We start from the raw sequence: 14,800 nt of genomic DNA on the forward strand, positions 1-14,800 counted from the left end.
ACTGATCTAAGTAATAAACCCCAAATCAATATTTTATCATGTGTTAACGTAATTCTGTATCTCTGATCTAGTCCACGGTACAATGGGACTGATTTTGTGCAGATGGGTCACATTTATGGACAGTTTTAGACTAGTTTAGACGGGAACAGATCTGAGTTTTGATCAGTTTTGGATTTGGTTTTGGAACTAGCTTGAACTTGTCTCAGACTTTATTTGGTTTTTGATTCATTTGAAATTTAGTTTTGGACTAGTTTGGACCTGGGTTTAGATTAGGTTAAGTCCTGTTTTTTTTGACTGGGTCTTGAACTTGATTTTGAACTTGAGTCATTTTGGATCTGGTTCTAGACTTGGTTTCAAGTTGGGACGTCTGAAGTACTGATGCTTTCTGTAAAACAAGAATAACCAGATATTTAGACAAACCTTTGTGTCACAGTTTGTGTCATTCTCAACTTTGACGCCAAGATTTTTATTTTTGATTCCAAATATCTTCTTCCTTGATCGACCCTGACCAAAAAGCATCTGTTTTAAACTCCGACAAAGACTTTTGTTTGGAGCGATGGAGCAAAATGTGGCTTAAATGATCATTAAATAACGCAACAGCCTTTCCTCAGCAGGTGTCCTCCATCATTTATGGGGGTTTCTCGGAGTCTTGACATGAGAAAAGAGGCCGTGTGATGCAGGAGTGTAGAGGAGGCTTCGCTGTGGTTTCCTGTCAGTAGGTGGGAGGATGTCGAGTCGGTTGCAGCAGCAGCAGCGTTTTCTCGCAGCGCTGCAGCTTCATAACAGCCGGCGACGCTCTGAAGCGAGCAGTCACACCTTCGAGGTGTTTGTGTGGAGCACTTTGAGCTTTTCCACTTTCCACCAGCAGTTTGAGACAAAGAGCTGAAGCGGCCTCCAGTCAGCGCTCACCGCAGCACAAACGTGAACTTTAATGGTAGCCGGCTGGTTAGTGAGTCACCTGTTTAGTGAGTCATCCTCTGCTCCGGTCTACCACAAAACTCTGACTTTTACAGACTCCATTCTGTCTGTTTTCACAGGTTTTAAATCTCTTCCTCAGAGTCATAGCTTGTGGCGGGAGCTTGAAGGCTTCTGGGAGGTGATTGGGTGCAGCGATGACGGCGAGGCAGTGACGAAGACGAATCACCAGCTCATCGTCGAGGAAGAAGCAGCAAAGTTGTCCTCAGAAATGGCGTCTGTTCGGTTACAGTAGTCGACCCATGTGGACCAGATACTGAGGAGGAGACGCCGAAGCTTCACCAATCCTCCATCACCGAACCAACCGTCGGTCCGATTGCCGTTTCTCCTCAGGTGTCGGTGAGGTTTCATCATTTTTGTCTGCAGGTGTGGGCGACTGGGCTTCCTGGTTTGGACTGGTTCTTGACTGGTTTGGACACGATTGGTTTGGGACTTGATTTTGGATTTTCTGGTTTTAAACTGGGTGTGCTTGGTCTTGGATTGGGTTTTGGGTTCAGTTTTGGACTGGTTTTGGGATCGCCTGGTCCTAGTTATTGATTTGGGTGTGGATTTGGTTTTGGAATGGTCTTGGACTTGTTTGGACCTGGTTTTGAAGATGATATTGGACTTGGTTTTGGTTGAGGTTTTTGGATTTGGTTTTTGAATCATTTGAGCCTTTTTTTAAAGCTGGTTTTAAACTGGATGCTGTATTTGGTCTTGGATTTGGTTTTGGACTAGTTCTGGGCTTGTTTGGACCTAGTTATGGATTTGGGTTTGGACTAGGTTGGACCTCATTTTAAATCTGATTTTAAACTTATTTGGATGTGATTTTGGACTAGATTGGATCCAGTTTGGACTTAGTTCAGACCTGGCATAGAACTGGTTTGATTGGTTGTGGGTGGATTTTTGAACTTGGTTAGGGTTAGTCTTGTTTTAAACTGTGACTGGATTTGGGCTAATTTTTGACTGGCTCCTGATTTAATTTTAAGCCTGGTTCAGATTTCATTTTAGACTTGGTTTTGGACCGGTTTCAGACTTGATTTTAGATGTGATTTAGACTGTCCAGACTAGATGTAGAGTAAGTTTTGGCTTTTTTTTTTTTTTTTAGACTTGACTTTGGACTGGTTTTAATTTTATTAGAGACTTGATTTGAGGTTTGTACTCTCCTTTGGACTGGTTTTTAACTGGTTTTGGATTCGGTTTTGGCCTGGTTTAGACCTGACATTCCTTCCCAGCATGCACAGTGAGCAGCAGGTCGGCCTGTTTCTCAGCAACGCCTTATTAAGTAGTCAGACTTACACTCGTTTTACTCATTAAGTCGACAGCAAAACTTTTCCTCCTTAATCCGGAATTTCACTCTGATTTCCTGAAGTTTTGTAATTTGACCGTTTAGTCGAGTAAAACATCTCAGAAATATCAGTGGACATGGTTTTTAGAAAACTATCTAGATTGTAGAAGTCAACAGAGATTTTATTATTCACATAAACGTATCACAGAAACGGAACTCTCAATAACTAGTTTTTCTGTGGGACAAATTGTTGTAGGTCAAATACTCAATTTATATATATATATGGAATTTATCTGTAAAAGAAAAGTTCTTTGTATATTAGATCAACATACAGGCACAAACTGAGTTTAGTTTTAAACCAACTAATTCAGGCATTTGAGTATAAATTGCTCGCAGTGTTAAATTGATGCAACATCATTGTATCAATTGTCAAAATAATAATTGGATTTCTGTCTTGCATTCATGCACTTAATTAAGTGGTGGGGACAGATGACTTTATAATTTGATAGTTCTGCATTTATCTCACAGCTTTGGTTACTTCTGAGATTTAGATTTTACTTAAATACATCATTTAACACCTAAATAGACTCAGATTAAAGTGACAAACAGTTAAAAAGCAGATAGACAACATATGACCAGAAAACAGCGATAATACTTCACATGCATGGATCAGAAACAATAATTCAACATTATCTACATAATAACAGTTTGTCCTGATAAAAAAGTAGGTTTAGATGTTTTGGGTACATTTTACTGCAGACTCTGTTGTACTTTTAGTGTAAAGGACTTTTAGTGCAGGACTTTTCATTTAGAAATGTTGCTGTTTTGCTTTCAGCTTTAGAAACCACAGCAGCATCAGCGTTAAACCAGACTCAGATAACATTTGGTCACACCTGCGAAAACTCTTCCTCTAAACTACTCACAAGTTTACAGTACACAAGCATCAGCAGGAAAAAGTACCAGAAGTTCTCATATCACTGGATTGAACATTAAGACGTCTTTTGATGCAGCTTCTAAAGCTGTGGACTTTCTTTGCAGACTGGATTTAAAACGTCGTTTTAGACTGGTTTCATACTGGTTTTGGACTGGACTTTTACCTGGAATAGACTGGTTTTGGACTTGGCTGTTAACTGGTTTTAGACTGGTTTTGGGCTGAGTTTCAGACTTGGTTTCGACTGGTTTTTGATTTGATTTTGGACTGGGATTAGCTTAACTTTGAACTGGTTTTGGACTTTGGTTTTAACCCTGGATTGGTTTTAGACTTGGTTTTAACTGGTTTTTACACAGTGTTAAACTGTTTTTGGACTGGTTTTTAGACTGGATTTTGAAATTTGGTTTGGCATTTGGATTTAGACTTGGTTTGGACTGGTATTAGACCGATTTCTTTTTCAGTATTATTATTTTTTCAGGGTTTTTTCACCTTTAATTGACAGGAGAGTGAAGAGAGACAGAGAAACGTGGGGAGTAGAGTGGGGGAAAGACATGCAGCAAATGAGCTGCTAGCTGGACTCGAACGGCGGTCACTGCGTCGGGATTATAACCCCTGTACACGGGTCGCCGTCTTATCCAGTTGAGCTACTGGGGCGCCGGTATTAGACCAATTTCTAACTGGTTTCTAACTTCAGCTGAGTTGATTTTAATCAAGGAAACGCATCACACATCCGGGCTCCACTTTCTTTTATCAGATTTTATCTCGACTTCTCTGACTAAATGTTGAAATGCAGCTAGTGGTTTTCATAAAATCAATTTTCTTCCTGTCACTCTTCTGTTCCACATCTTTTTCAACACATTTCTGTTTGCTTGCAGCTTTTAGTAAATCCTGTCGGAGTTTTCGTGGCGAGGCCAGCGATCATAAAATGGCTGCTTCTTACACTGTGGCGATGACCTCTGTGAGGACGATAAAATGAGAGTTTTTAAGTCGTGAAAGCTGAAAATGGGAGCTGTGTGTTTGAGGCAGGTTTCCAGTGTCTCCAGCGTTCAGACTCGGCTGCTGGGTGCTTAATGAAGAGTTCAGGACTGCAGAGGAAACAAACTGATCTGTACGAGTCACGTGGTTTAACTTCCTGTGATCAGGATGTCGATCAGTTCTTCTCCTGAAGCCTCAGAAAGTAACAATCAGCAGATATTTATGAAAGTAGAGCAGCGGCTTCGTCTGAGGAAACACGTGTTCCTTTTGTATTTATTTTATTTAACATTTATTTTACCAGGTAACTTAATTGAGAACTGGTTCTCATTTTCAATAACGACCTGGTCAAGAGGCAGAATACAAACAAGATGAACAGGAAAAACAGATGTCATGTACAGCAACTCACACAATTAATGACAAAACAAATTACACAAAGACTTGTAAAACAGAGAGGCTAAAAACAGCTGCAGTGGTCCTGAAGTGTTGCTCCAACTGATTTTTTGAGCAACAGGAGTGGTACGTGAGTTTTAGGGAATCTTGCAAATGGTTGCAGTCATTAGCGGCAGAAAACTTGAATGAGGATCGGCTGAAAGTGGTGCGGACTTTGGTAATGTGGAGGTTTATGAGACGTTCATTTTAACAAGAATAAATTTGGCGGGGTGTGTGAATCAACATTTGTTACGGTATAGAAAACTGATTCTGGATTTAACTTTGGAGAGCAGAGTGCTGATATGTCATTCAAATAAGAGTCAAATTCCCAGATACTCATAGCAGGACACAGATTGAATCTCAGTGCCGTTCAGTGAGAGAAGTTTGATCGGACAGTCAATTTGTGGGAGGGTTCTGTTGAAGACCATGCATTTGGTTTTGCTTGTGTTTAGTGACAGAAGAAGATCGGCGAAAGCGTGTTGAATGTAACTGAAGCTGATCTGTAGCGCAGACAGGGCAGCGTGGAGGGAGGAACTACATGTATAGACAATGGTGTCATCGGCGTACAGATGGATGTGCGAATTGTTTACGGCATGGGTTATATTGTTGATGTAACTGTTAAAGTGTGTTCGAACATACAAGCATCATGAGAAACTGTATTTTGAACTGATTTCAGACTTTGTTTCAGAGTGGATTTTGGTCTGATGTTACACTGGTTTTGTACGGGTTTTGGACTTCGTTTAGAATTTGATTTCAGATTTCGATTTGGACATTTGAGACAGATTTTGGACTTGTTTTGGGGTGTTTTAGAATTCGGTTTGGCCTTAGTTTCAGACTTGGTTTTGAACTTCTTTTGGACTGGATTTGACTAGATTTGAAGAGTTCATTTGCAAAAGCAGAAACAGAAGTTGAGTGGATTTGACTCAGTTAAATGACATCATAAAAATAGAGATAATTTACATTTGATTGATACTGTCTCAGGTAGACGACGGAAAAGTGGGTTTTGTGAAGGTTTGTGAAGATGGAGTTATCTGTTTTTGGAAATGAACTCTTAATTTGAACTTAGTTGTAGACGGATTTTGGATTTGTTTTTGGGGTGTTTTGGGTTTGACCTGATTTGAAGGGTCGGTTCAGACTTGTATTTGAAGCCTCTCGAACAACTCCCCACAGTTATTGTGAGGATTCAGTGTATCAGAGTGACTGAGTATGATCCAGACTGACTCCATGATGCTGAGATGGATGAATTTAAGACAATGAGATTCATTCTGATGGTGATGGAGAAGAATCTGAAGTTTCTAACACTTTTGCACATATGATTGTAACGAGGACATTTCTCCTGAATAATAAGGAAAAAAACTTTTCCAGAAAATGGCAAATGAAATCTTCTCATATTTTTGATGGATGGTGATACAAAGTCTGCTGTCCTTTATGAGATATTCCTGAAACATTAAAACTAAAAAGATCACACAGTGGTATCAGTCTTGTTATTTAAGATGTTCAACAGACATGTTTAACTCTGATTGAAACTGAACCTTCCATCTTTGTTTTCTGAACATAGTGGAAATTTGACAGGTTTTTTTAAAGTGAGGCAGTGATTGGTAGAAGTTTCCATTGTTTTCTTCAAAGGCAGAAAAACCTCAAAGTGAAAAACAGCAAAGTTCCACTGAACAGTGAAAATACTTTAAGTAGAACAGTTCAAGATGCTCTGATGAAGCAACTTTTGTCTCGTCTGCTTCAGGTGGAACCGAGTGTCACGGCTTCCTGTTTTAAAAAAAAACTTTATTTAAATAAAGCGTGTTGACAACAAACATCCTGCTTCATTTTCAGCTTCAACCCACAAAACACAGATGGACTCTGGTTAGGACAAGTTTGACTCATTACAGGGTGGTTTTATTCTTGGTTTTGGACCGGATTTGAACTTGTTTTCAACTAGATTTGGATTTTGTTTTACTCTTGTTGTTGATTGGTTTTGCACTTGTTTTGGACTGAATTTGAACTTTGATCAGACTAGTTTTAAAGTTGGATTTTGCCTGGTTTTGAACTTGTTTTCGACTGGATTTGATACAGGTTTTGACTGGTTTTAGTCTTGGTATTAGACTCGTTTGGACTTTCTTTAGACTGGCTTTATACTTGGTTTAAAAGAGGGTTTTAAACTGGATTTAGATGTTGTTTGGATTGGTTTTATTCTTGGTTTCAGACTGACTTTAGATCTGGTTTAGACTGGTTTTATACTTGGTTTTATACTTGGTTTTAGACCTGATTTTAGACTGATTTGGACTCTGTTTTAGACTCGTTTTGGATTGGTTTTCGACTTGATTTTAAACTGGTTTTGGAATCTGTTTTACATTAGTTTTATGTTTGGATTTTATATGTGGTTTTAAACTGGTTTTGGACCTGATTTCAACAATCCTTAATGTAACTGTGGACGAGATTTATGTTATATACGTTTTATGCGTCATGCACTCAGTTTCTAAAAGACATCAGCTGATGTAGATTCTTTATTATCTTTAATAGAGAGCAGACTGTCACATACATATTCAAATCTGCAGGTACAGCCATGAGATTGGTCGAATATACAAACTGATTCCAGCTGTTCATTAAAAATATAAGATATCTCTGCTGGGTGAAATATTCAAGCTACAGACTTCATGTTTTATGTTCAATCCAACAGAAATATTCCACCTGTCCTGAGCGTCACTTTAGACACATTCATCCATCCATCCATCCATCCATCCATCATCTATACACCACTTAATCCTCACTAGGGTCATGGGGGTCTGGAGTCTATCCCAGCTGACTCAGGGTGAAGGCAGGGGACACCCTGGACAGGTCACCAGTCTATCACAGGGCTACACTTAGAGACAGACAACCAAGCACACTCACATTCACACCTACGGACAATTTAGAATCATCAATTAACCTCAACATGTTTTTTGACTGTCTGGGAGGAAACTGGAGAACCCGGAGAGAACCCACATTGCACGGGGAGAACATGGAGACTCCACGCAGAAAGATCCCGGGTGTCCTCACTGAGACGCCAACCAGCAACCTTCTTGCTGCGAGGCAACAGTGCTAACCAACTGCGCCACCCTGCAGCCCAACAGAGAACCCAATAATCCAAAGTTGCCTTTGGACGCCCCCTAAGCAAGTGGTTGGCAACAGTGTGAAGGAACCGAATAACCCCAATGGGAGGGGGGAAAACTATTCAGAAACTGTGGGATCTCCACTAGAATTTAAAATTAAATTTGGAAGGTTTGGACAGAGCCGTCACCCTGAGTCAGCTGGGATAGGCTCCAGCCCCCTCGCGACCCTAGTCAAGATTAAGCGGTGTATAGATAATGGATGGATGGAAGTTCGGACTGAATCTTTCCGTCTTGACAGTGAAATCTCAGACTTTGTGATGCTTGTCTTTCCTCCTCAGATGAACCATGGACGCCTCCTGGCTCTGTGCCCTCGTGTCTGTCGCCATTTTCATCGCCGTCGTCCTCCTCGCCGTCACCTGTCTGGACTGTAGGAACAAAAACCCGCTGGGTGGGATGAAGTTTCTGTGTCAGCATGTGGTTTACATGTTAGCTTCATGAAGTCCTCGGTGGTTTCCATTTAGACCTGTTAACACAGCCTTACGCCAGAGTTTTCGCACGTCTAATGTTCATGTGATTTTTGGTTGCTCACAGATTTGTCTTTACTTCACTGTTATTTTAGTTTAATTTGTTTCCCACCAACAGCCTCCATCAGGGAGACCGCTTCAGAGGAGTACGTGTCGTAAGTCTTCTGCAAGTCAGTTAAACAAAATGAAATCCTAAAATAATCACAAGTTGCTAACAGGTGTCTTTATTTGTTTAAACCAGACCCAGTTCATTCATAGTCATCCATCCATGTAAGTATGAAACACCAGAGGAGTTCACATTTGCTGGTTTAACCACTTAAATTATATAACTTATGTTACTTCTTTTTATTTATTTTTTTAAAATTTGATTTTGGACTGGTTTAAAACCTGATTCTGTAATTGGTTTAGACTAAATTTGGATTAGGTTTGGACTGGTTTTAAATGAGATTTGTACTTCATTTGGACAGGTTTGGTACTTGGTTTTAGACTAGTTTTAGGCTTGATTTGGACTGTGTTAGACTTGGTTTTAGGCTGGAATTGGACTTGAGTTAGACTGGTTTTAAACAAGATTTAGACTTAGTTTGGACATGTTTTGTACTTTGTTTAAGAATGATTTTAGTCTAGATTTAGACTTGATTTACACTTAATTTAGACTGGTTTTATATTAGGTTATATGCCGGTTTTGATCTTTCAGCTTTTGGAGGGAAAAAAGTTTCAAAAGGCATTTTCTTTTTCTTTTTTTTTATCACTAGACTGTGTAACACTGACTCTGTGTCTCCTGAATGTAAAGTTGAAGTATTTAAGAATGTTTTTGTTAGACGAGTTGTTTTATGTGAATACATGCTTCAGTCCATGTTTGTGACTTTAACTCTTTGCTGATGATGCTGTCATTGATGTTGGTGATGATGATGAGGATGATGATGAGGATGATGATGAGGATGATGATGGTATTCTCCTCTCTCTTGAGATGCAGCCCAGCCAGTTACTGACCTAACCTCCATCCGCTTGCCCTCCAACCATCTGTCACCATCGTGAGTCACTTTTTATGTGGGAGTCTGAGACTTTCTGATACACTTGTCCATCTGCTACCCTTCTTTCTCATGAAATAGTTTTAAGTTAATCTAAAGAGTTCCTTTGCCTTCAATCAGTGCTTTGATTTGGTCAGAAAATCTGCTCCTCTGGTGTAACTTTTTACTGTTGGGTGTTTTTGTTTGTTTATTTGTTTGTTTGTTTGTTTGTTTGTCTGTCCACATTCAGCCCAAATCCAGCTCAGTGGCGACCTCGACCCCACCCCCCATCAGAAATCGGTGAGATTCTCCTTTGGCCTTCTCCTGCTGTTATTGAAATTTAGGTTACTCAAGAGTTTATTCTGTATTTTATGTTTCAAAAAAAAACAAAAACTGTAAGGAGTAACCTTTGTTCAAATGTTTACATTTCAATATGGTCTAACTTGGAATCTTAACAAAATCACTTTTTTTCTGTCCCACAGAGAGCACTCCAAGTTATGAGAATCCAGGCATTGGTAAGATCTTTTTAAAAAGGCAACTGAGAAGGAACGAGTTGAAGACATTAACAAACTATATTGCTTAAACCTTTTTTAGACTGGATCTAGACTTAGACTTGGTTTAGATTAGATTTAGACTTGGTTTAGTCCTGGCTTTGGACTTGGTTTTAGATTACATTTGAACAAGGTTTGGACTGGTTTTATACTTTGAATCAGTCTTGATTCAGACTGGTTGTAGACTAGATTTAGACGTGGTTTGGACAGGTTTTATACGTGGCTTTCCACTGGTTCCAGACTGAATTTGGACTTGGTTTTAGATTAGGTATAGACTACATTTGAACTAGCTTTGGATTGATTTTGGACTTGGTTTCAGACATGATTTGGACTTGGTGTAGACATGGGTTTAGACTAGATTTGAACTTAGTTTAGACCTGGTTTTGGACTTGTTTTAGAGCTAGTTTTATACTAAATAAAGCGCAACTGAGAAGCAACGTGTTGAAGACATCTACAGAATGTATTGCAATCAGTTGTAACTAAACTTAGATGCACATTTCTGGACTACAAACACTAGAATAGGCTGATGAGTCAACAGCTCTGAACAATCTGGAGATACCAGAGAAGAAACCCAGTGGCGTCCAAACATGCAAACAGCAAGTAAACAATGCAAACTGAACTGACAGAGGTTTATATTTCTATGACACTGATTTAGAAGCCTGAAAAAGTCCAATTACTTCTTGGTCTTGACCCTCAAACTTGTTGTCACCCTCATGTTTCTACTTGTTGGTCTTCATGCAGGTTAGATTGTTGAACTCCACTTGAAGCTTGTTAGCAGAACGTGATCCCAACTTGATGGACGAGTTGTCTCTAAATGGAAATGATTGGTCTTGATTTAGGACTTGCTGGACCAATGGTTTATAATCATGCTGAGTTCTGGTGTCACTAGAAGTAGAATCGACCTGCTGAACCCTTTCAGGCCTTTTAGATATTAGCGAGTTTGAATGTACTCATATGAATTCGGTCAACCTGTTGGTTTTCCTGCAGAATCTGAACCTTTGGAGAGCGACGCTGACGATGCCGGATCCGGATACATGTAGGTTTTCTGTCTTCTCCTTCCACGGCTGTTTTTGTGGCGTCTCTTGTACCAGGATCGCTGCTACATCAACAGTTTAAAAAATAGACTCTGATCATTTCTTCTTCTGTGGTTTTTGCAGAATTGTGTTGCCTGAAGGACAACCCTCGACGCCCAGTTCAGGTAGAGGTACAGTTTGGTAAAGTTTTGTCTAAAGCAGAGAAAAATACTTAGAAAGACATGAAGTCAGACTGATGTCGCAGATGAACTGATCAGGCGTTTGTTTTTAATCCTCAGATGTTCCACACGACTACGAGAACGTATCACCACCTGGTAGTAGGGCAGAGTCGGGTAAGATGAGTCAGTATTTACTTGAGGTGTTTTTACAGCGGGGGCATGACAGGGATGTCTAAAAATAAAACATGTACATATACTTTGGGATATGGGGCATCCCTGGAATTATTGGTTTGGATCTAAAATTAACAGTTTTTAAAACACGGCTTCCCAAAAAAAGTGCTGTCTTGGCTCAACTTGCCCCCTGCAAGGGGTACATTGAGCCTTTGGAGAAAACGTGTTGGGGTAAATTGTGCCAGCTATTGTGTTGAAGTAAAATTGAAAATGTTGTACCTTATATAATGCTATATCAAAGGAAGACAAATTCAATACCAAGTGACCTCTTAAAAGTTGTATTTAAAGATAAAATGTACAACTTTAAAGACCAATTTCCTTCAATAAGGTCCACAGATGACACATTTTGGATCAAAATCATGTCATTTTTACATATATAAAGGCTACAACTTTAAAGGCCGCTTGTCTTCAGTGAGGCCTTATCTTCAAGGACGTACATCGTGTTCAGCAGAAAAATACAAAACAGAATCACAGGCTCAGTGGGAAAATACAGATTCAGAATACAAACATAGCTATTACAACACTGCCCTATGTGGTCTTTCTTCCGTTACCTCAACTTATTTCAAATTCGCTTGTTTCCTACATTTGCGCTCACATTTCCACAAATACATTTAAATAATCACTGATGATTCTTCTTCTGTCCTCAGAGAACGACGACTATCAGAATGTGACGCCGCTGCCCTGTAAAGGTGAGTCTGACATCCAGGTTCTGTTCGCTTTCACTTCATTTGATCTGTAGTTTCAGAAACTCACAAACTTTCCCTTCATAAGGTTTACAGATAGATACATTTAATCTGCCACAGAAAATAGTCCCCAAAGCATTACTTGCTAGTCTGTTTTTTTTTCTTTTTTTTTTTAAAAACTAACTTTTGGAAATCATTGCAGTACACCGTGCAGTCTCACTGCAGGATCTTTCAGCAAACTTTTCAGAGTGTAGGTTGCTGCTCAGGGGTTGTTGTTTCTTGAAATGAAGGAGGGTTTTTGAAAACATAGATGACATAAGGGGAAGAGAAAGCTATGTAAAATATGAGACAGAAATGGTCGACTGATACCTGCAATCTACATCCGATACGTCAGGTTCTTCTGTACAGACTCTGGTTGGAAACGACATCAACAGAAGACCTGCACAATTATTTTAGTTTCTCTTTGGTGATCAATGATCGTCTTTGTTTCTTATTTTACATGATAGTAAGTTGAATAACTTTGAGTTTTAGACAAAATGAGACATTAAAAGATATTTGATCAGTGTTTTTCTAATGTTTTATGAACTACCAGAAAAATCGATTATTGAGAAAACGAGACGTGTCCAACGAACAGCATCGTGCTCCCCTGAGGAGGATTCTTTGTGCTGCAATGTCGTTTTATTTCTTCTCATACTTCCACCTGAACACATGAAATTAAACCCCAAATGTGTTGATTATCGCAGAATCAGACTTACACTGGCATCTAGCTTCGATTGGTCCATCAGTGCCGATGTCAGTGCCGATGTCGCCTATAAGCGACAGCGACAGCAACAACGACAGCGACAACGACGACGATGATGAGGATGACGACGACGACGAATCAGGGAACTACGTAAACCAACAACCTGTAAGGGACAGAAACTCTCACGCTTTTAGATCGTCGTGTGAACCAGCCGTCGCTCAGTTTGTCTTGTTCCCCTGCAGATGATCTTCCGCTAACCAGGTGCATGATGGGACGACTGACTGACTGAGCTTCTTCACCGACATCTTCATTCTTCTTCCTTCACGAAACTGCTGACGGTGTTTATTTAAAGAGCTGAATGGCTGAGAAGTGTTTCCTCACATGGAGAACTGGGTCATAATTTTCCATTTCTTGTCCAAACAAAAGTGAGATTTTGTCGGTGTTTTCATTCTTTACACAGCAGGAAGTAAAATAAAACACAACCAGGAGCCTAAAACTGTGCAGATGATGAACATCACAGACAGAAAAAAATCTTCCCTGAAACTAGAAGATGTGCTCTTTGTCAGTAAACGCCATGAGTCTGATGTAAGGTCACTGAAAAAGTCTGTTTGGAAGTTGCCTGAGAATCTTCCTGATTTTAGATTTCTTCAGCGATGCAGTGGCAGAAGTCTGTACATCCAGACTCACTGCCAACAGACACTTCTGCTCATTTTATTACAGATGGTTCTACAAAATGAGAACAAATCCAGGCTGAGAACAGCAGTACCGCCCCAAACCATTCATTTCCGTGCCAAAGTTTGATTTATACTGAATAGCTAGTTAACCAACACGTTTCTTCTGGCTGGTAATGACATAAACAAGTGATGAAAGGTGGGTTTTTTGTACTAGAAATGTTCAAAATGATTCCTCCCCTTTCTCAGTAATTGATGTTCTCATCTTGATTTGTCACCACATTAAATGGTTCTTCGGGTCTTACTTGCTATTCCTCTGATCTTTGTTTCCCTTTTACTTCAAGATTTGTGGCAGATTTCAAAGTACTGATATTTTTGAACATGATATTTTTAGTAGTGTAAAAAACAACAACATAAAAATAGTTCAAATACTTCATTGACATCTAACACAGTGTCTTACTGGGTTTTGTCACGTATTCATTTCAATTCCAGAAACAAAAAAAAACAACCTGTTGGTCAAATAAAACATCGCAATAGATTCAAAACCTTGAACAGAACCAAGAACCAAGTAGTTAACTAGTTCATCCGCTGCCGAAAATAGTCCCCAAAAGAGGCAACATTTCCTCAGGTTTCCTTGTTTTCAGGAAATCTTTATTTTCTTTGGTCAGCAGATTAACAGAAACTGTTGGAAAGTCACTTCACGTCTTTAACCAGACGAACTGGTGGCTAAAGGACAAAAACTCACACCGGCCTGTTGATCATGATTCCTGCCGCACAGTTTCATGTTTACTTTCCTCAAATATTAGATGTTTTCCTGCAAACGTGAAATTTCACGTTCAGGAAAAATATTTGTTTAGTTGAACGAGTCACCATCCGAATTCAACCTGAGTCCTACAGGTTGGAAACACTAAATTAAAATTCAGAATGATGTGTTTTAGATTTTAGTCTCAACGACTCAGTGAAAATCCACCAACATGAAAAGTATTCCTTGTATCCGGTGTCCAATGTTTCAATTCATTTTAGTTTGTTCTTTTTTGACCGTTTCACCTTTTATTTCCTACAGGCTGATTTTTTCCTCCACAGAAAGGAGAGCGGCCATGTTTGAGCTTTACTTTGACTTTACTGACAATCCTGAGAATGTCTTGATTCGCAAATGATGTATTTATGTGTTGTTGCCTTGGTTACTGTTGTCTCCAGGTCTATAATCCTGCTGTGTGAACATAAAATGTTTTTAAGCAACTAAAAATAAACCTTAAAAAAAAAAAACTTGAACTGGTGTCACTGTCATTTGTGTCACCTACAGCAAGATTAAAGTCAGTGTGACTTCAATGAAATGGAAGTCAACACTCAAGCAATACCATGTGACTCTCAGAGCCAAAGTCTTATGGACACTTTATGGACACAGTCTCAAAGGACACTTTTCCCACTATATACTACATCCTGATGCGTTTTCAGGACATTCTGGAACGTGACATTTTTTGACAAAAACGACATGCTATAGTATGACTTTTTTTTCCAGGCCCAATGATTCGAGAGCGT

At 39.4% G+C, this 14,800-nt stretch overlaps 1 protein-coding gene across 9 annotated transcripts; it reads left to right on the top strand.

Annotated features, from left to right (window-relative positions):
• The first annotated feature begins 761 nt into the window (after positions 1-761).
• Positions 762-14,533, top strand: LOC103367047 (WASH complex subunit CCDC53 homolog). 9 transcript variants are annotated; one of them, XM_008294955.1, is made up of 14 exons: positions 762-945; positions 1,038-1,314; positions 7,999-8,108; positions 8,303-8,339; positions 8,426-8,454; positions 9,152-9,215; positions 9,442-9,491; positions 9,674-9,706; positions 10,730-10,778; positions 10,900-10,946; positions 11,055-11,108; positions 11,813-11,854; positions 12,051-12,098; positions 12,592-12,689. In XM_008294955.1, coding segments are annotated over exons 3-14 (558 nt in total). In that variant the 5' UTR covers positions 762-945; positions 1,038-1,314; positions 7,999-8,005; the 3' UTR covers positions 12,594-12,689. The 9 variants fall into 9 exon arrangements, with proteins under 9 accessions (XP_008293177.1, XP_008293172.1, XP_008293170.1 ...); XM_008294950.1 differs by lacking the exon at positions 12,051-12,098 and adding an exon at positions 12,833-14,533 and having other exon boundaries at positions 766-965; positions 1,058-1,314; positions 12,592-12,755; XM_008294948.1 differs by lacking the exon at positions 12,051-12,098 and adding an exon at positions 12,833-14,533 and having other exon boundaries at positions 766-949; positions 12,592-12,755.
• Positions 14,534-14,800: the final 267 nt, after the last annotated feature.

This window comes from Stegastes partitus, unplaced genomic scaffold (genome assembly GCF_000690725.1).
Source record: "Stegastes partitus isolate 25-593 unplaced genomic scaffold, Stegastes_partitus-1.0.2 Scaffold1008, whole genome shotgun sequence".
Taxonomy (NCBI): Eukaryota; Metazoa; Chordata; class Actinopteri; family Pomacentridae; genus Stegastes; species Stegastes partitus.